This window comes from Elephas maximus, chromosome 4 (assembly GCF_024166365.1).
Source record: "Elephas maximus indicus isolate mEleMax1 chromosome 4, mEleMax1 primary haplotype, whole genome shotgun sequence".
Taxonomy (NCBI): Eukaryota; Metazoa; Chordata; class Mammalia; order Proboscidea; family Elephantidae; genus Elephas; species Elephas maximus.
Window position 1 is genome coordinate 96,037,971 of NC_064822.1, and position 22,336 is coordinate 96,060,306.

A 22,336-nucleotide genomic window follows, 5' to 3' on the forward strand; every position below is an offset into this window, starting at 1 on the left:
GAGCTGTATTCCAAAGGTCTTATTCCAAGATCACTACAGGTCTTATTCCAAAGCAGAGGAAAGTAAAGTAAAATTCTAAAATCAGTTTTAATGTTGGAAACAACACTTTTGATCCATTCCTCTTATATTGCTATATTCCCCATAGTTGCCATTCTCTTCATCCAATGGAGCGTGAATTTTATGAGGACAATGAGTATCTTTCCAGCTTGCCTGCTGATGCAGACAGAACAGAGGACTTTGAATATGAGGTAAGATCATTTTCACACCACTTCACATTTCTTCATGAAGTTATGGTTGAGGGGTTTTGCCTAACAAAGAAAAAATTAGCTTATTTCATTTATTACTCTAAGAAATAGTTTGTCTATTATATATCTAGGGTAAGATTTTTTTAATATTATTTGTTTTAGCTATTTGACTTTAGTATGTCAAGTGTATTAGAAAAATATTTTTATAATGTAAGCCTGAAAATAAATTTTTCATATTTTCCTTGCTTTTTATAAATAATATAATGGCAGCTACATTTTTTCTTCTTTCTGCAATATGAGAGCATATCCAAATAGAGCTTGGAACAAGAGTTATATTTAAAACCAAGATGATGTTGACTATTTTCGTTCAATGATTTGAATTAATAAATTAGTTTTTTGTGATATTAGTTGTCTTACTCTTCACCGATTCGATATTCTATTTATTTGTGACTCTGGTATGTACTCTGAAGAATGATTTCACTGACTTTCTAGAAATAGAGATGGCCTCATGCCCTTTGATGTTAAACTATGTTTAGCCTTCATCTGGTATAATGTTAGGGTACGTGTACTGTGATATATAACAATTCAAAAAGCCCATTTATTAATTATTTAAAAGCTTTCACAAAAGTTAGAGGATTTATCCTAATATTTCCTCTGCTTCTGCAGTCTATAAATCTTTGAAAGGTTTCAGACTACTCTGACATTTGGAAATAAAATAGACCGAGGAGGGAAAGAAGCTTTGGTAAACAGGCAGAGAATCCATGATTGTCTGCCCTTTTAATGCTTTAGATGATGTCATACACGTTCAGCAAAATGTCCTTTTCCATTTTACAACCAGGAAATCCTGAAATCTCTTCCCTTAAAAAGGCCAGTTCGGTGAAGCTCACTTAAAGCAAATAGATGTTCATTTGAAATCCTGCCCCCACAAGTCATTGCTCGGGATTACAGAAATCATTATTCTTCTCAGCCAGAACTTAGAAGGATGTGCAATGATACCCAGTATCTGAGTCAATGTGTATGTGTGTGTGTTTTGGTGGTTGTTGTTTTTGTTAATTTTTTATGCCTACCTCTCCATTAAGTTGATGGAAAAGTATTATTTTATAAATCCACTCAAGTACTGGTATGCACTGTAATATCCATTAATTTTTGACTATTCATGCAAAATAAATTACAAAATTGAGTCACTTATCCATATAACTCAAGATTGAAACATACTTTTCTTTTAGTTAATGGCTACTTTGGGGACTAGAATTATCTAGATCACTTCAGCTTTTCATTCAATTTGTGTCTTAAAGACACAAATATAGTGTGTGTGCTGGGGGGGGCATGGTAAGGAGACTTGTTCAGGCTAAGCAGCTTAAGAGTAAAAATCCTTTAATGAATTAGCATATCATTGAAATATTACAACACAGATCACTTTCCTTACGTCTATAGGGCTTACTGTAGCTGAAGCGTATCCTCTTTCATGGCCAGTATCAATCCCTAATAGATGCCAGCATCAGTGTGATGACAGTAGTAAATGTTCAGACAAGTTCTCTGTAGCCTGTAATCTCAAATAATCACAGCATTATAGTCATTAATTTACTGTCATTTGTGATTTCGTTGCCTAAGGCACCTTTCTAAGTGATTGAAATAAAGAATGTTCCTGTGAAATGTAAATAGGGAAGGAGTTACTGTGACAGGCTTCAATCATGAGAAAGAATGCATTTGAGTGCATCATGCATGGTTAAAAGTGGGAGTGGAGACATGAGGAATATGCCAAGGATAATTTACCAAACTTAGGGGAGAATAATGACGCTACCCAGTATGCCTCAGATCTGCACCAGATCAACCTATAAAATTTAGTCAGTCCAGTGCAATCACCATGGTCATTTGTGGAAACCACATTACCTGGTAAGATTTGGAAAGGCTAGTTCTGTCTTTAAGTATTATTGCACCTAGAAGCAAGTGAGCAAGTGTTTCTATGACCAGCTGAGATGACCCCAGTTCCTCCAGGGGATTTGTCATGACCCAGTACCTCTGGGGATAGAATCAAGGAGCACTTTCAGGAAGGACCAGTTTTGCGCTACTTAGAGACTATTATAGAAAACTGAGATTTAATGGGCAAAGACAGGGCTTCGTCTCAGAAAGGGATATTCTTTCCTTCTCAACCTAGCCATGAACACACATCATCAGGGAACTGGGGAAATAGAGACAGAACTCCTTTTTGATCTGCTTTTGTTCATTTCTACCATGAATTTTGAATGAACACCTAAAATGTACCAGGTACTTTTCCAGGTGTAGGGTTGTTGAACCCCTGCCCTAGTACAGCTTAACTTCTAGAGGAGGGAGATGGACAGTACACAACTAAAGACATATTATATTAGATGGTGGCAAGTGTTAATGGAAAACAACAAGAGTGAGCAACAGAGAAAGTAAATAAAAAAAAAAAAGGAATGGAGTGTTGCTATCTGTCTCAGGGATCTAGGGCTAGGGATGACTCTAACAAACAGAAATTTATTCTCTCACAGTTTAGGAGGCTAGAAGTCCGAATTTAGGGTGCTAGTTCCAGGGGAAGGCTTTCTTTCGCTGTCATTTTTGGGGGAAGGTCCATGTCATCAATCTTCCCCTGGTCTAGGAGTGAGCGTCCCACTACAGGAATTCCAGATCCAAAGAATGCACTCTTCTCCTGGCTCTGTTTTCTTGTTGGTAGGAGGTCCTTCTCTTCTTTGCTCCTTTCTCTCTTTTATATCTCAAAAGACATTTACTCAAAATACAACCTGATCCTGTAGGTTGAGTTCTGCCTCCTTAAAATAAATGGCTCTAATCCTGCCTCATCAATATCATAGAGATTAGGATTTATAACACATAGGTAATTACATCAGATCACAAAATGAAGGATAACCACACAGTGCTGGGAATCATGGCCTAGCCAAGTTGACACACACTGGGGGCATGGGGGACACAGTTTACTCCATAACACTATGGAATACACTATTAGACTACAGTATGGTCAGGGAGGTCTTTCTCATAAGAAACCTAAAGAAAGTAAGAGAGCTTGTCATGTGGATATCTGAAGAAGTTTTCCAGAGAAAGGAAACAGCAAGTACGAAGAACCTGAACTGGGAGCATGCCTGGTGTGGTCGAAGAGCAGCAGGGAGACCAATGTGCTATAGCAGCATGAGCAAGCGGGGAGGGAGGGGGATGATGTTAGAGTGAGATGAAGGCATATCCTGAGGACCCTTTGACTTTTACCCTGAGATAGGAAGTTGCTGGAGCAGAGAAGGGCCATGTTCTATCTTCCTAACAGGATCCCTCTGACTGCTGGGACTAAAAAGGCTACTTACAGCAGGGCAGTCAGGTGAGAGAGTAGTAGAGTGACCTGAATGGTGAGGGTGGAGGAGGAAAGACATAGTCTCAGAGGATAGCATCCACCCTAGCCTGTGTTTCCATCACTTACAGCTTTAATATACCGCGTTTTTATACAAATAACGTGACCTTCTACGTTTGTTTGCCAACCATGTCCTCCCCCTGGGAGGCATTTTCATAAGTACCTCTATGCCATTTGTTTTTTACATGCCTCTGTAAAAAAATTAGCATACTGTGCTTAAAAAAATATCTGGGGGTTGGCAAACAAATGTAGAAGGCCCACGTGATTTGCATAAAAATACAGTAGTTTGTGCTGGGATGATTTTTCTTCTTCTAGCCTTTTAAAAACAAAATATCACAGTTTCTGGTACCCACTGATGCCAGCGTAATAAAAGATAGAACTTTAGATGGGCAGAACTGCATTTCTGAACTGGGTAGAATGCAAACTGTGCAACTATTTAAATGCCTACTTACTATTGACTCAGTGAACCAAAGAGAATCTGTCTATCTTGTGAATACATATTTAGGGTCTTTTAGCGCATGGATTAGTGACCCAATAGACTAAAACAGATCTGACTATCTTGTAAATACATATTTAGGGACTTTTTAACATGCAGATTATTGCATTGATGGACTGCAACGGCTCCGTTCAGGGTCATGATAGGCAGCAAATGTTTCTTTGGAGATATTATACTCAATGTGACAATGTTTTGGTAACTCTGAGTGTGTTAGGGATCTCTATGAAATTTTAATGACACTCATATCTCACCATGACCTATTACCACTTTCCCTAAGAAAATTATTTGACTGGGTTTAAAATTTCCCCACAGTGCTTCAGAAAATTCTCAGAGGACCAGCGTGCATTAAAAGACTCACAGCTTGAAATGTGTTCTCCTTAAAAAATGGTGGCATTTGTTCACTAATTAAAAATGATAAAGGATTTTAATTTTGTTTTTGAGAGAGAAATAAAAATAGCAAACTTTAAGCAGCACACCCATCAGAAGAGCGAGGATGATCCACGTCACTGAACTACCACCACTAAGCTTTAAGACTCTCTTTTTTATTTTTAAGTCTGTTCATTTTTTTTCCCCTAGAGCCAACAAAAGATTGAAATAAGTCATAAATAGCCCTTAGCAAGTCAGAGACAGATCTCAACCTCTACCAGAAATAAATTAAAGGGAAAGGCTTTGAGAAATATAGAGGTCTTTAGCCCAGCTCATAATAAAGATATGTTTGCTACTGCCTGAGTGCAGGGAAGATGCTGAATTTTCTATAGCATTTGCGATTAACTCTTAAAAGTCAGTGCTGCTAGAGGAGAGTCTTAGAAATAATAAGTACAAAATTTTAATAGCATAAAACATCATGTTAGCTAGATTTTCATTACTTATAAATGTACTTGAAATCATTTTTACTCTTCTCCCTAAGATCAAGCTGAAGTAACATCCAACAGCTTGAATTAAGCACACATAGAGTTCCCCTTATATGTACATTGTCATAAAAATATAAGCAAAAAGACATTTAGAACTTTGCTTGCAGAGGTATCAAAGGTGGAGAGGAGAGAAGGACAGCTATATATCAGTGTTCTGTGCCTGTTAACTGAAAACCAAACTTGGGCCAGTGTCTCTAAATAGGAATGTGCATTTAGCCGATTAATTAGCTTCCTCTTGGCAATTCCTATGCAAAGTATAAGTAAACCCCTGTGTTTTGTTGGGAAGTGTCATTCTGTTCTGTGAAATGTATTTCTCAGAGCTAGCTTGCTGTAAATATGTACAGAATGTTTGTGAAATTTTAAGTATGGAATTTTTGACTGGCATATTTAAAGAGTAGAGAATTATGAATCAGGCAGAACACCATTCACAGAGGCAAATTACAAAAATAAGATAAGCATCATCTAGATTTCAGTCATATCTTTTTTGAGTAACTTAATGATATGTGACACCAGTGTTGAGAAAAGTCTCGCCATTGCGCACATTAGACTTATGGGGATTCCCCTATAGGCTCTGAGGGCAGAGAGCTGATTAGCTTTGTTCGTCATTGCATCCCATCACCTGCCTCAGAGTGGGTGCTCAATAAATATTTGGTAAATAAATCAATAAGGATTCTCATTGCTCTCTGCATGGACCAACATCCTCCGAGCAGTGCAATCCCTGTCCTCCCGCTGTACAGGAGAATCAAGAAGGACCCTGGGACTACCACGCGGTTGCAATGAATACCTTCTCTCTTTCTACCAGATACTTGTTCTTTGTGTCAGAGATTCTAATCCCAGTGCCGTGTTTGTTAAAGTAAAATACTTCTAAGGACGGAACCAAAATGGGGAGAAGGGGGAAGAATAGGGAGAAATTAGTAATGAATGACAATTTTAATGGTCTCCATGAAAATTTATCTGTAATGACCGCTTTTATAAAATCACAGAAGCTCACATTTGTTGTAAATTTGATATATTATCTAATCCACCGTGATATCTCCTTGATTACTTCTTCTCTAAGGCATAGGTGTAAAACACTGCAATGGACGGGGAACTGAATGTTTCCGCAAGTAGAGGGCTGGTGAACTCTGGATGTTCAGAGAGTTAAATATATCAAGGAGCTAGAAAACCACCGATGTAAAGAATAAGTTTGGGTATGAAATGTAACTCATAAACAGACTGTATATTATTCATATGTTGTGGTGGATAGTAGAGTGAAGAGAAAATAGTGTGTAGAGTATGAAAATGCAGAATTTCAGAACTTTCAAATTCACTGGGTGCTTTATATTTCACCAGTCTGCTTTCTTCTGCTTCTGTTTCCCTTCCGGTTAATCACATTTTAGAATTAGTAATGAAATATCTAAAACAGTTTCATACCACTTACTACAGAGGCAGTAAAACCATCCATTTAAAGAAATCACCTTAATAAGTTTCATGTGCACGGGGGGGATTTACTGAATTGAAAACCGATCTACATAAGCTCTTAAGATAAGGTGGTATTCTGTCATTTTGGAATTGGTTCACTGAGATGTCTGTTAACGACACTGCCACTTTTTTTTCAATTATGTCAGATTAAAATTGTAATCTTGGAGAACAATCCAGTGAGTTTTCATATTTTGGGACATGTACTTCTACAATCTCTGTAGCACATTTCTCCTTTATCACCACTGCCCCTTCCTTGTCCTGAACATTGCCCTTCCTTGAACTGAACATTTCAATGCTATTTCTTGGTGTCTTATAGCGTATGGATTCCTATCTCTGCAGTCCATCGTATATACCACTGTTGGATTAGTCCTTCTCAAATTGTACTTTTGATTAGATCACACCTTTGTTCACTATCCTGTATGACTCTATTTTTTAATCAAACCTAAAGTTCTAACTCCCTGGCACTGAAGGTCTTTTGTACTCTGCCACCACCCTACGGGCATACCTCCATACGCAATCTTGGGGTCAAACTCTACGTCCCAGCAATACTCAGAGCTAGGTGTTGCTTTCCTTCCTCTATGTCTTTGCTTCTGGATCTTTCTGCTTCTGGAATGCCTTTCCCACAAGACTGCCAATGTTCAAAGACAGATCCAAGAAGCCTTCCCTGATTCCTCCCTTGCTTCCATGTAATGTATTTTCCCCATCGCTGAACTCCCACATCACATTTTGTAGATATTTTTGTCATTTAGATTATGCCCTGGGTTATAGATATTTATGCACTTAACTTTTCTTTTTATCATTAAGTCTTCAGGAGAGTCTAGCACATGCCCTGGTACAGAGCGGGCACTCAGAAAGCATTTGCATGACGAGTATCTTAGGCTGGGTTCTCTAGGGAAGCAAAACCAGTAAAGCATATAAATATATAGAGACAGAGATTTATATCAAGGAAATGGCTCACCCAATTGTAGACTGGAACATCTCAAGTTCGTGGATCAAGATAGAGGCTTCCCCTCATTCATGTAGCCGCAGGGGTTGGCGAACCCTTGTTCATAGGCTGTGAAGACTGACAAATCCCAAGACTGGCAGGCAAGACTGCAGGCTTCTCCTGATTCATGTAGCTGCAGGGGCTGGCAAACCCAAGATTGGCAGGTCAGAGAGCAGGGCTCTTGCTCATAGGCTATAAATCCCAAGATGGGCAGGCAAGCTGCTATCTCAGGTCCCAAGAACTGGAAGTCAGATGCACCGGAGGTAGCTGCAGGATCCAGAGCAGGCAAAAGCCAGAACATCCACTTATATTCAGATGCAGGCCACATGCCCAAGGAAACTTCCTTTCAACTGATTGGCTACTCACAGCAGATCTCATCATGGGGGTTATCTTAGTCATATAGTGCTGCTGTAACAGAAACAGCACAAGCGGATGGCTTTAACAAAGAGAATTTTATTCTCTCACAGTTGAGCAGGCTACAAGTCCAAATTCAGGGCCTCAGCTCCAGGGGAAGGCCCCCTCCCTCCGTCAGCTCTGGAGGAAGGTCCTTGTGATGTATCAGTCTTCCCTTGGTCTGAGAGCATCTCAACGCAGGAACCTTACTTCCAAAGGACATGCTGTGCCCCCAGCACTGCTTTCTTGGTGGTACGAGGTTCCCCAACTCTGCTCACTTCCCTTTCCTTTTATCTCTTGAGGGATAAAAGATGGTGCAGGCCACAGCCCAGGGAAACTCCCTTTACATTGACTCAGGGAGGTGACCCGAGTAAGGTCAGTGTTACAATCCCACTCTAATCCTCTCAACATAAAATTACAATCACAAAATGGACGACAACCACACAATACTGGGAATTGTGGCCTAAGCAAGTTGAAACACGCATGGGGGGGGGGGAGAGGACATAATTCAATCCTTGACAAGGGTGATCACACATAAACACTAAGAATCATGGTCCAGCCAAGTTGACACACAATCTTAACTATCACAATGAGTAAATAAATTCTTGACCATTGCTGCTACTGTACTTATGTGTCTGTCCTCAAAACAAGTACAAAGGATTAATTGGGGACGGGGGGGAGGGACAAGAGTGCTGATGGAAAACAGTAATTTGAAATAAAGTGTGAAAGTCTTTGTTTTTCTGATAATAATTCAACAAACAACCTTGTTAATTAGAGTGGATGGATTTAAGCACACACTTTTATCTGGCCATAAAAGAAGAAAATAGAGATTTGTTGGTTGCTATTTTAACAAGGTACATAAGTATATTTTGCTCCAAATCTATAAGCTGGAGAATTTTAGCACATAGGCATGCTAATTTACATGGGTAAAGAATGACTGCAGTTCAATCATTGTTGGGATAACTGTACATCTTAGTTTGCTCTAAACAGTCTCAGGGTATGGCAATGTTCCACTGTAACTATTAACAGCACCCTTTTTCACTTTCAAAAATGCCTGAGTTGGGCAAAACGTTATATTGTTGTCCTAGTTTTTATACTTTTTGAACTTTAATACAGACTGATTTTTTTAATAATGTGTTATATAATCCTAAGCAAAATTTCTTCATTTGAATACCTGTGTTTGTTACATTGAATTATTTCCCTTGGCTGTGAGGTTTTATTTTTTTACTTTTTTTTTAAATAGGAATGACTAGAAAGAAAATAATGTAAATTTGGGAACAGTCATCAAAGTTATTATAATTCTTTTAGATTTTTTTACTGAAAGAAGATTTGTATTGCTGCTAATTAGATCATGTAATTTCATAAAACAAACATGAGGCAAATCTACCTTTTACATCACTAATTATGACAACACTAAACCTTATTTCCTAAGAAAACCAAGAAAAGTAAATTTAACCTTCCAAGTTGGTTATTAAATAATCTAACTATGGGCACATGAATTTTACTAAAAATCTAGATAAAAAGTGAAGATTTCCCATTCCACGCATATGAATTTTATCAAAATACTGACATTCAATTTTTTTTTAATTAACTTTTATTAAGCTCCAAGTGAACATTTACAAATCCAATCAGTCTGTCACATGTAAGTTTACATACATCTTACTCCCTTCTCCCACTTCCTCTCCCCCTATTGAGTCAGCCCTTTCAGTCTCTCCTTTCGTGACAATTTTGCCAGCTTCCCTCTCTCTCTATCTTCCCATCCCCCCTCTAGTCAAGAGTTGCCCACACACTCTCAAGTGTCCAACTGATTTAATTAGCTCACTCTTCATCAGCATCTCTCTCCCACCCGCTGACCAGTCCCTTTCATGTCTGATGAGTTGTCTTCGGGGATGGTTCCTGTCCTGTGCCAACAGAAGGTCTGGGGAGCATTGCCGCCGGGATTTCTCTAGTCGCAGTCAGACCATTAAGTATGGTCTTTTTATGAGAATTTGGGGTCTGCATCCCACTGATCTCCTGCTCCCTCAGGAGTTCTCTGTTGTGCTCCCTGACAGGGCAGTCATCGATTGTGGCCGGGCACCAACTAGTTCTTCTGGTCTCAGGATGATGTAAGTCTCTGGTTCATGTGGCCCTTTCTGTCTCTTGGGTTCTTAGTTGTCGTGTGACCTTGGTGTTCTTCATTTTCCTTTGCTCCAGGTGGGTTGAGACCAATTGATGCATCTTAGATGGCCGCTTGTTAGCATTTAAGACCCCAGACGCCACATTTCAAAGTGGGATGCAGAATGTTTTCATAATAGAATTATTTTGCCAATTGACTTAGAAGTCCCCTCAAACCATGTTCCCCAGACCCCCGCCCCTGCTCCGCTGACCTTTGAAGCATTCATTTTATCCCGGAAACCTCTTTGCTTTTAGTCCAGTCCAATTGGGCTGACTGACATTCAATTTTTATTTGAATATACACGTGATACATTTTCAAATGATTCCCTTGCGTTACTTGTTTGTTAAAGGCTGGGTTTAATTAAGGTGAATATTTTCATATCAAATTATATATTCTTAATGACTTCTGCTTTCAAAGAACTGTTTTCACAGGGGCAGAAAAAGAAGAACCATCTTTTCTAATATAGGACAGATCACATTTAAGGATTTCACTGTCCTTTTCAGAGGCAGTATAATCCTATAGAAAGAATCCAAACAAGGAGCCTGGTCCCAGTTCCAGCTTCACCCCTTGAATGGACCAATAAAGCAAAAACCCATTGCTATGGAGTCTATTCCAACTCATAGTGACCCTATAGGATGGAGCAGAACTGCCCCATAGAGTTTCCGAGGAGCAGCTGGTAGATTTAACTGCCAACCTTTGGGTAGCAGTCGAACACTTCACCACTGCCGCACCAGGTCTCCTGAATTGCAGAATCCTCACATGTGAACTCCAAAGGGACAGCAAGTATTGATTAAGGAGTTATTTGTTAGCATCTAGTGCTCTGATGTAACTCACTTAAGCAAAGAGAGACAAATGTATGGTCAAATCTTTTAAAATTTTACAAACATTTTATCATTTCAAACATATTAACCATGTTTTGGGGGTTTGTATAGCGATAGCACATACTCTCAGATGTGCATACATTGGTTGGTCTATGTCTAGTCCTATATTGTACCAGCTGGCAGCAAGAAGCATGCCTCTCCATAACACCTCTGATTTTAGCTTCTGTGTTTAGGACAAATTAACCAATATACATGTGAATTTGAAGGGACAATGAAGCCTGCAGGAATTAGAAAACAAATTATTTTATCTAAATCCAGCCTTGTTGTTTTTCATTTGAAAAATATGGAAAATAATCCTAGTTTGAATTTTTCCCATCATAATTTTCTCTGAAATGGATGTTGAAATTTTTAAAGGTGATGTGCTTTATATTTGGGTGATAGTCCTTTTCCCTCTCCTCCTTTAAAGACATAAAACCTGTTGCTGTTGAGTCCATTCCAACTCATGGCAACCCTATAGGACAGAGTCAAACTGGTCTGTAGGGTTTCCAAGGCTGAAATCTTTACGAAAGCAGACTACCACATCTTCCTCCCACTGAGCAGCTGGTGGGTTCAAACCACTGACCTTTCAGTTAGCAACTAATTGCTTAACCACTGCACCACCAGGGCTCCTTTAAAGACATAAGCTATTGATAATACTCTGAGTTCACAAGTATTCACTATTTATTAAATAATCAAATATAATATAATATGTATAAATTAAAGAGAACCTTGCATTGACCCATACAGATAGTGTATCATGAGCCAAACATTATGGTAAATCTAATCAATGCATTGAGGTCCAAAATAAAATGTTTAAAAATAATCATCCACAATTTTTACACTTAAGATCACCACAGCTAACATTTTGTGTGTGTGTCCCACTTCTGTGTACAGTGTTTTTAGGTAACTGCAATTTTACCATTTTTATTAGATATTTACATTTTTTCCAGGTTTTTTTAACTATAAAAGCTACAGTGAACTGCTTTATGCTTCAATCTTTGTCTACATTTAAGAATTATCTCTACAAGAAAGGTTTTCCAGAAATACAATTCTTGAGTCAAAGCATGTGAGTAGTTTTTAACACTTCAGATAAACATATTTTGACAAATTGCTTTCCAAAAATGCTGTATTAGTTTACACTTATAGGCAATACATAAGAGCTGTCTCCTATTCAATGGTCTTATTTCCTTAATAGTCATATACTTTTAACTTAAATTTTAAAAGGTACTTGGAATAAATACTCAGTTTATAGAAATAATGAATTCCCATCAACCTCGTCAATGACTTAATATCATAGTTAATATCCCTGGTGGCACAACAATTAAGTGCTCGGCTGCTAACTAAAAATGTCAGCGGTTCAAACCCACCAGCCTATGTGGAAGAAAAGACCTAGTGATCTGCGTCCACAAAGATTACAGCCTAAGACACCCTATGGGGCAGTTCTACTCTGTGATGCAGGGTCACTATGAGTCGGCACCAACTCTGCCACACACAACAACAATTCTGTATCGGCTGTATTTTCAAATATAGGCCCACAAGCACAGAGTTAGGAAAAAAAAAAAAATAGGGCAAATTTTAAGAAACTCAAATTTTCAAAATTTAAATAAATTTTAACTGAAATTAGAGATTACTTCCTAAACTAAGGACTCTTCTTTCCCAAATCTGCCCTCTCTTCTATCCTGTCTGTTCAGTGGCCCCATCATCTTGCAACAATTGTGGTTTGCCATGTACTGAGTGTCTTCTGTGTTACTGGGCTCTCTCCTAGGTGCTTTAGAGATCACCTCTAATCCTTAGAACAAACTTACTTTCTAGAAAAAGTGGCACAGACTAGGTAGCTGAGAAAAGCTGAGAGTAGTCCTTCATTCTTCCCTGTCCTTTACCTCCAACTGCCATTAAATCATCTCAGTATAGCTTGGTGTCTATCTTTACAGGCCATTCACTCTCCACTGACTCCTCACAGACAGCCACCTCCTCGCTGGTCTTCCAGCTCTCAGACTCTATCATCACCATCTCTCTTTCTTGTATCACCAGAGAAATCTTTCTAAAGCCCAAATGTGATCACATCACTCCTCTGCTGAAAACCCTTCAAGGATTAGCTGTCGCTTCTCACAGCGTTTCTCAAGCTTTTTTGTACAGGAGAGATGCGGAACATGCGGTTGGAGGCCTACCGTAGAGTTTAGGTGTACAGCCTAAAGCCTAATTATATGTAAGTCCTGTGTTTCATTTTTTTAAATGATTAAAAACCTGCACTTTACTCCTTAGTAGATGCATTGGGATTTAACATAAGTAAATTTCAAATGTTTTACCAATTCGTTTACTTAATTCTATGCCCAATGTTTTTATGAAACCACCCCTGCAAATTGATATTCCAGGAAGATGCATTGTGTTTAAATTGTGGCTTTGTAGATACCATGAGACGCTGCTCCATATTCCAGTTTGGAAAATGTGGGTCTATATAATGAAGTGCAAAATCCATAGCATATGATGTTCTTCCGATCTCCCTTTCAGTCTCACCTTCCACCACACCAACGCACTACAGGATGCCCTCTGCCTCTCCCTCACAAACTGCTTACCATTCCCAAGCAAACCATTTGCTTTGGGTTTCTTTTTCGTTTTTGTTTCGCTCTGACTGGAATGCTCCCCTCTTCTCTTCCTCTACCTTGTTCCCATCCGCTGTCTCTTAGGGCCCACCTCCTATACCATTGACTTTGTGAATGAGGTACAAATAAAAACACAAAGGCAAAAATTGCTTCTTAAACTCTTAAATATTTAACAAACCTAGGAGATGGTTGCAGTTATTTGCTTAAAGAAGTATGGAGCCTTGGTTTCTGGCCTTCACACTCCTGTCTACTTGCCATCTTGTTTGGTCATTGTTCTTTTTCATTTTTGACTCTCCTGTAAGTGTCTGAGCTTCTTGGGAGTGAGGATCATGTCTTATGCATACTCAGTACCCTCAGTACTAAGTACATAGTAGAATTATTGAACCAGTGGATAAATGATAAGTATCTTTGTAGACTAGCAAATCCAAGATGTAAAACTTTACAGGGATTTAGAGCTGAAATGTGTTAGGTATATTTCTCAATTCTAAAAAGTGTTTTTCTTCAAATTAGATGATCATAATTTGTTTTAACTGAAATTTGAAGTTTACTGTTTTAGTAAACATACCTAAAATATGACACAAGCTTATGAGTCGGCATCTTCACTGTCTGGCAGGGTGTTTAGAATGTGGTGATGAAGCAAATAAATCTTGGGCTCATTTTAAATGCAGAGAAATATGTCAATGGTAATAATGACATTTATAGATGAAGCACTGCATAGTAGTATTTTGAAATATACCAACAAATAATCTATGACTGCAGTCATCATAAATAGAATAGATGAGGAGAATGCAAAGATGAATGGCACAAAGTTGGTAATCACTTTGATTGAACTGAGATAGGGCACTTAAGTACATCGTAGGATTCTGAATGACCGCATTTCCCCATTTCGGACAGGACATTCAAGGAAATAGATGTTTGTATTTGATAATGATGCAAGTTATTAAAGAAGGCACTGTTTTGGAATTCTAACCTAATTGTGAGTTGGAGTACCACAGCAAAAATTATTCACCAAACAAAAGTTAAAATTCAGACATCTCACAAATAGTGTTTTGTCTGTGCTTTCACCTCATTGTTTTCACCTTCTTACAGGTATTCCCTGCTCATATTTCTATTTTTTTTTTTTCTGGAGCAAAATGTTGAAAGTTAAATCTGAAACTTGTTTCTTTGTGTTTTAAAACACATTGAAAGCATTTGTTCCTTTTACTGCCCCAAGAAGGCCAGGTTTTTAAAGACATAGATTCTGCCCAGTAGGAAACAAAGGATTCTATAGGAAGCACTAACCAAAGTGGATTTACTATAGAAACCTTGTTTAAAAAAAAAAAAAAAAATGGAGAACTGTGAGGTAATTGGACTCTTCTTTAAAATATAAAAGGATTATTAGTAATCAAGGCATAATAAAAGATATTAGAGACTGAGCTTTAAACAACTGATAAACACTTTTGGATAAAGAACATGGTGTTTGGGCAGAAGAGAATTAAGGAATACTTTGACATGGTAGAATTGAACTATAAGATGGCACGTTAGAAGTACACCTGATTTACTTTATGGACGAAACTGAAGCCCATGAGGCTGAAGATTCACCTATCACAGCTAGTTAATGTCGGCTGATGGACAAGAATTTCTTTCCCTGTGCAATAGACTTCTTATGATTAATCAAAGTAATAGATACCTATTTATCATTGGCATTTCCTTATTCCAGTTTCCCTTTGGCATGTAATTCTGAGTATGTCTTCTTTTCTAGAGTGTATAATTGCTAAGAATATATAATGTTTCACTTTAATAAATAAACTAAAACTGACACATCCTACAAAGTGTGGTTGCTTATGGTTTATCTGACAAGAGATACCTGAAAGTCCTAAATAGCCATTGGAAGGATAGTGTTTCCAAGGGGATGTCTATGAGTAACTAGAGGATCGACTGACAGCTGTTGAGCCTGTTTTACAGACAGGAAGTTCATAATCCTTAAAGGAGGTTTCCTTCCTTTTGACTTGTACATGGGTACCTGCCAAATAAAGACAGTTGTGAATTCTTATAAAGTTTAAAATATGCTTTAAGAACACGTGAGCAGTTTATTTGGGAAATCCAAAAGAAAACTGGGATTCCCCGAGTGGTGGCACCCCAAAGTTTTTCTAGGTAGGAGAGATTTCATCACTTCTTGTCCAATATGCACAGAAATAAAGAAAATCTCTTCCCCCACACTGAAAGTGAAAGGGTCCCTAAACTTTGGCTCCTCTCCCCAGATAACCAGATGACCATTAGAATTTCCATTACTTACTTTCTCCTGTGCTAGTTTGAAGATCTGCAGTTTCTAAATAACGTGCTTTGAAAATTGTCCACCTTAAAAAATTTTTTGGTAATGTGACTCTCATGGAGTAAAACCTAATAAAACCTAGGATGGTTTTAACAAATCCACAGACTTAGAGTTATTCATATAGTTGGCAGCACACGTGGATATTCAATTTGTGTTATTATCTAACCCTTATAGGAGGAAATGCATTAATATTATCACCACTTCAAAGCCAGACTAGCCATTCCATGTGCATATTCTGTTCTTTAAGTCTGCCAAAAACAGAGAAAGCCATGTGTTCTCTTGGAAACTTTCCTCAGGTGTGGGGAAAATTTTTTTGTTGTTGTTATTTCCTGTCACTTTTCTTAATGGGCCTGAACACATGTATGACTGTACGGTATTAAAAAAAAAAAACCATGCCATCAAGTCAGTTGCGATTCACAGCGACCGTATAGGACAGAATAGAACTGCCCCATAGAGCTTTCAAGGAGCACCTGGTGGATTTGAACTGCTGACCTTTTGATTAGCAGCCATACTACTTAACCACTATACCACCAGCGTTTCCAACTGTATGGTATAGGCCTCTAAAATACAAGAGCACAGGGTAATCAATGTCTGATCGGCGTCTTATCAATCACCTGGAAAAGATTCCAGAAGATCTCCTGACACTCAAATTATGTTGCTTATATTGCAGCTACACAAAATAAATTGCCTTCATTAAGTTCTTATTTAATGCCCCCTATAAATAAATAACAAGCCTTCAATATTTTTATTCCCAACAAACTAGAGGTTTAATTGTATTATTGTGATTTGAGGAGAAATTACATTTAGACATATTTAGAATCAACTAAAGTAGGCTCAAATCAAACTCTACTGCTTAGTATTTATGTGACCTCTCTGAGTTTCAGGTTCCACTTCTATGCAAGAAAGGTAATAGTAGTGTGCATTTCATGAGATTAAATGGAACAATATATGAAAATGTAATATAGTATTGGTAGATACATGGGAAATGTATATATATGAATGTATATTCTATCCTTTCATCTCCATGAATAGTGAATGGCTCCCAGGTTTCCCACTTCGGTGACAGGTTTCTATCATGTGCTGAGATGGAAAATGCCAGAGAAGCAGCATAACCATAGGTCTGCTTTCAGACAGTTTGAGATTTGGGACTGTCCAGATATATCCAGAAAGCAGATAGATACATGAAGCTAGAGTTGAGGAAAGTCATGTTCACTGGAATTGGATATTTAAGAATGTCAGCATTTAGGTAATAGTTGGAGCCTGTAAATTCACACATTCACTCAGCAAATACTTATTAAGCACTTCGTTATTGCTAGATACTATCCCCAGGCACTGGGAACTGATACTGCCCCCGAGTACTATAAACAGAAGGATTATAATGCCCTTGCTCTCCTGAAGTTTGTATTCAAAAAGAAAAGGCAAAAAAAAAAAAAAAAAAAGTAAAAAGGAAATAAAATCTCAGATGAAAGATAAGTACTATGAAGAAAATAGTGTGAAATGTTAGTGGGAGGGCAACTGTAGACAGAGTGTTTTAAAGACCTTAAAGAAAAAAGAAACACCCATGCAAAGATTTTAGGGAATGACAACAACAAACTTTTACTATCCCTTACTATTAAGTACTAGCATATATGGACTCATTTAACCTTCACTACAACAGTACAAGGTAGGTTCTGAGCGAAGAAATTCAGTTACACCTATGTTCTTACCCTTTCAGCAGCATTTAGTGCTTTTAGCCATCTGCATCTTCTTGAAATGCTATTCCTTCTTGGCCTCCATACTACTGCATGCCTTGTCTTCTAACTTTATGACATCTCTGCCTGGACTTAAGTTCAGAGTCCTGTCTCTAAGTTTGGGGCTACTAAAACCTTATGTCTCGGGGCTATTGGGAGGGTTAAGCAAGCTAACCCCTGGCTCTTGGTGTTTGCTGGCAGAGAGAATGGTGCTAGAGGAATCTTTAGTGTGCTTCACACCCCGCCGTATGTGTCTGGAGGCTCCAAGCTCAGAGTCTCTCTAGTTCAGTGTTTCTAGACAGTAAGCCTCTTGATGCTCACTCCTTTTTGAGCTGTAGGCTTTAATCTGATCCCTTCTGCTTTTCATCTTTCAGAGATTTCTAATGGTATCCATTCCACCAAGTGTTCCCTGTCTTATATTAAAGCATAATTGTAAATGTTTAAAATATACTTACACATCCTTGGGTTTTGGAATAGGCAGGAAGATGGTAGTCTGTGCTCTCCTCAGTGTTGGTGGTTGTTTCCATTCAACTTTTAGCTTCTTTTTCCATCTTTGCCTGTTCCTCGTATCAGTTATGTGTTCAATACGTACCTGTTGAATGATTTTCCTTTTGTATTTAAAAGTAAGATGAGTGAAGTGTTACTTTTCTTTTAGAGTAGGGGCAGCACTAGCATAACAGAGAAGGAAAGACAGGGATAGGTGTGAAGCATATTTAAGAGGTAAAATTGAGAGGACTTGGTAATTGTTGGAATGTGAAGTGTTAAGGAAACTGCTGGCACAAATTAGATGTTCTTATTAAACACAAATTGCTACAAATTAAGGGAATTTTGCAATGTTTAGAGAAATGCTAAAGCATTTCATTGCTTTTTAAGTTTTCATGTATATCCTACCATCAGAACTTTGTCTCAGTCCTTAGTTTTGCAAATGTGTGTAGGTCAAAGTCAAAGATTTAAAATTGTGCCCTAAGGTCTCAGTACTTCTCCATGTAAACAGAGATTGCAGTGTTACTATACACGTAGTTTAAAAAAAAAAGTTGCTTTTCATGTTTTGTTAAATTTTGCTGTTTGACTCAAAATTTTTGACATCACTTTTCCCTCTGCTGTGATATAAAGATGTTGTCCCTTCAGCTATCTGAAAACCATAGTAAAGTCAGAAATAAATATTTTCGAGTAATATACTGTTTCAGATTCTATGCTGAGCATTGGTAAGCCAAAAATAAATAAGACGCTGTCTTCCGCCAAAAAGCTCACAGTCTTGATGTGGAAACAGGTGGAAATATATAATTACATTACTGTGAGACATGCACAATAATAAAATAGCAAAACGAAGCCAATGATTGACTCACTGAGGAATGATCAAAGAGGAAATGACACCTGAGCAGAGTTTGGAACAAGCAGACATTTAAGGCAAGAGCAAATGCAAAGGTGTGAAGGCATTGACGAGCACAGCAAGTCCACAGAACTGCAAATAGTTCAGTCTTACTGGAGAGTAAGTTATGAGAAGTGAAGAAAGACACCAGATGAGGCTGGGCAATGTAAGAACCAGATAAGGAAAAGCCCTGTGTGTCATAAGGAGAAACTTGAATGTTAGACTACAGGCAGTGGGAAAACAAGCTATGTTAGGAGAAGTATAACGGAGCCACACTGGCATTCCAGATGTACCCATTCTCTCAGGAGTGTGGAGGACAAATTTGGAGGAACAAAACCCAGAGTGACTAAACTAGAGGTAAAATGTTACAGTCTAGGTATGAAATGAACGGACTTGAACTAAGGCAGTGGGAATGGAAAAGGATAGAGTCAAATAAATAAATAGGCGGCTTTTTTAAATAAGCAAAAATTATTTTGGGAGACTCATCTTCCCCTGCCTGATAAGTGGTTATGAGCCCTATTTTCTTAATAGTCTACTGCTAGCCAAAGCCATTCTGGCAAATCTGACATTCAGCGCAATTTGTCCTCTTTGATAAATGTTTCAAGGAGTCAAGACAGTCACCTGTCAAAATTGATAAGTGAGATGGCGGTGGGGATGCAATCGTATTTGTAATGGCACAGCTGCAGCACTTGCAGCCTGTTTACCTCCAGACTGGTTCTGTCTCGCTCTGAGACTTTTCTATTTCTACTCAAGTAGCCCCAAAACACATTGAGGCTTTGCCTACCTATATGAGATATTCATTCCAGAATAGTCTGTGAGTGCCAGAGGAGGATAAAGAGGCTGCTTTCGTTAGACTATTTTCACAACTGAAGAGTTTCAATAGCTTTAAAAGGGAAAGCATGAACTTGACCAATTCTCTGTAGGCATTTAGCAAAATAGGTAGTAAATTCTGTGAAATAGAAAAGCCTAAGGGATTACTGTGAAGCGTATTTCTAAAATCCTAAAATGCTCATTACCCCATGCATGGAAGGTGTCTGAGGAATAAGGAGCTGTTTTTTTGATTAAAAGAACAATAGAGTGGCTGGTATTTTCAAATTAAATACACAGGAAGGCACTTAAACTTCATCTTATGCTTTTGTAAGGGAAAGAAATGAAAATCTCAGAGGACCACACAGTGCTGGTGTGAAGTCCAGAGTGCAGCTCTGTTCAATAAATTTCTTCTTTTTCTTCTCTTTACAATTGGATTGTGGTTATCTATGTACATGATGTCACTTTGAGAATTAAGGTGCGCCTAACCCAAACATAGTATTTTCAATCACTTCATATGCATGCAAAAGCTGAACAGTGAATAAGGAAGACCAAAGAATTGATGCCTTTGAATTATGGTGTTGCCAAAGAATATTGAATATAGCATGGAATGCCAGAAGAATGAACAAATCTGTCTTAGAAGAAGTACAGCCAGAATGTTTCCTAAAAGCGAGGATGACGAGACTTCATCTCACACCTGGAGAAGGACATCATGCTCGGTAAAGCAGGGAATCAGCGAAAAAGAGGATGACCTTCAATGAGACGGACTGACACAGTGGCTGCAACAATGGGCTCAAAAATAGCAATGATTGTGAGGATGGGCAGGACTAGGCAGTGTTTTGTTCTGTTATGTGTAGAGTCACCATGAGTTGGACCTCGATGGTACTGTACATGAACGCATTGCCCCAAAAGCCTAGAAGGAAATAGCTGAAATCTAAATAGAACAACAGCAGAATTTAGGTCTACCTACGGTGTGATCATTAACAAAACTTCCTTCACAGTAGAAACTTAAAAGTTCTTGAAGTGAACATTTTCTTTAAGTGAGATGCTTGTCACTGTTGGGAAAACTCTTATTATAACAGCCTCGCATCAATGGCATCTTGTTTCTTGTTGTCACACCATCTTGCTCGCATTGTTTGAGAAGCCATGTTTTTGAACATTAAACTGATCTTTTTTTTTTCCTAGAAGGCAAATAATGATCTTTTGATACTACATTTTTTTTTTCAATCTTCTAGCACACAGCAGTGGATTGCAAGGTGTTCCTCTTCATATCATAAGTTTTCAACAATTGTTATAACCCTGCTAATGTTCTAAAGGTCCTGCCTTTCTCTGATGCAAACATTGCCCTGTTGACAGCTTAAACTGAATTTTTCAGTGAGGTTTTTTTAAGTCCTTCCTATAATTCAGCCCTCCCATTTTCCTACTGAGATTATTCCAAGACCTAATGATTCCTCCATCATTAGAAAACATTTTATAGTACTCGAATTAGCTTTCCTTATGTTGAATTTCATCCAATTTTTCCTCTCCATTACCCATTACGGAAGTAATTTGCAGAATCTCTGCATTCTAGCCAGGAGCTGTCAGAATGGGTGACTACCTAGGGTGCTAGATACCAATGGCATTGCCAAGTTGGAAAGGAAGAGGGCTTTTAGGGCTGGGATACATTCAAGAGTTGTATGGGCTTATTTATTATTTCTGGATTTCCATATGTGCATAAGTTATTATCTCAGGAACACACATGTACTTACAGACTCCTTACTCCTTCCTCCCCCCCGCCACACACATATGCACATACACCTATCCTAGATTAGATATTGAGTTAAATTTGGATTCTCCTAATGGTTTTTGGAGGCTAATAGAAGAGCGCTTTAGTGCTAAAATAAGTCATATGCCTTCTTTTATTTTAAAAGTAGTACTCTTAATGTCTAGCATCGGAGACACCTAAAAGTTATTTTATAGTTCTGTTGGATTTATGCATTAACCCAAGGCACGTTTATTCTTTCTGATTATTAAAATACTGTCAGAATAAAAGAAACATACAATTTCTGCCCTCAGTAGATTAATATCTATTATTTATTGTATGTGGATAAATAATAGTTACCCAGTTTTCCGGAAGTTAAAGAAAATGCCTATCTTTAGGTAAAACAGTGACAGTAAGAAAACAGTATTTTTCTGACTCTATCCTCATGCAATTTTTTGGGTTCTTCCAGTCACCCTTCAAAATCCTTCCAGATGCTTCTGGGAGTCCTCAGGTTATGTCCTATATATGCTGTCAAACAGCCTTGCTACTACCCCATAAAATCGGACATTTTTCTTCCTCTGGCTTCAACTGTGGTGGTCATGTCCTCTGCTGTAACTAACGTTCCACTGCCTGCAGTCTTTCTTTCTCTCTTTTCTGACTGGCCCACGTGAATTGCTCAGATCCTTGTGCACATGCCGTGCCAAGTTCCACAGTTACTTCAAGAAGAAAAGTAACCTCTGCCTGTCTTCATGCTCCCAGTGTCATAAAGAGCTGAACTAGGTCTTTTATTTTCACTTGTTCTCTATTGTACTTTTTAAGGGCAATGGCAGAAGGCTGTAATGGCAGGTCTAAAAATAGTCTGAGTGAGGAATACAGTGCTACAATGTCAACCTCCATTTAAA

The 22,336-nt window shown here is 38.2% G+C and overlaps 1 protein-coding gene across 3 annotated transcripts in view; it reads left to right on the forward strand.

The window, feature by feature from the left end:
• Positions 1 to 22,336, forward strand: part of PDZRN4 (PDZ domain containing ring finger 4) — a 443,635-nt gene that overhangs the window by 375,933 nt on the left and 45,366 nt on the right. For all 3 annotated transcript variants that reach the window (XM_049882837.1, XM_049882838.1, XM_049882839.1), the window contains one exon: positions 146 to 248. In XM_049882837.1, coding sequence (XP_049738794.1) covers positions 146 to 248 — 103 coding nt within the window. The remainder of the gene's footprint in view (positions 1 to 145; positions 249 to 22,336) is intronic.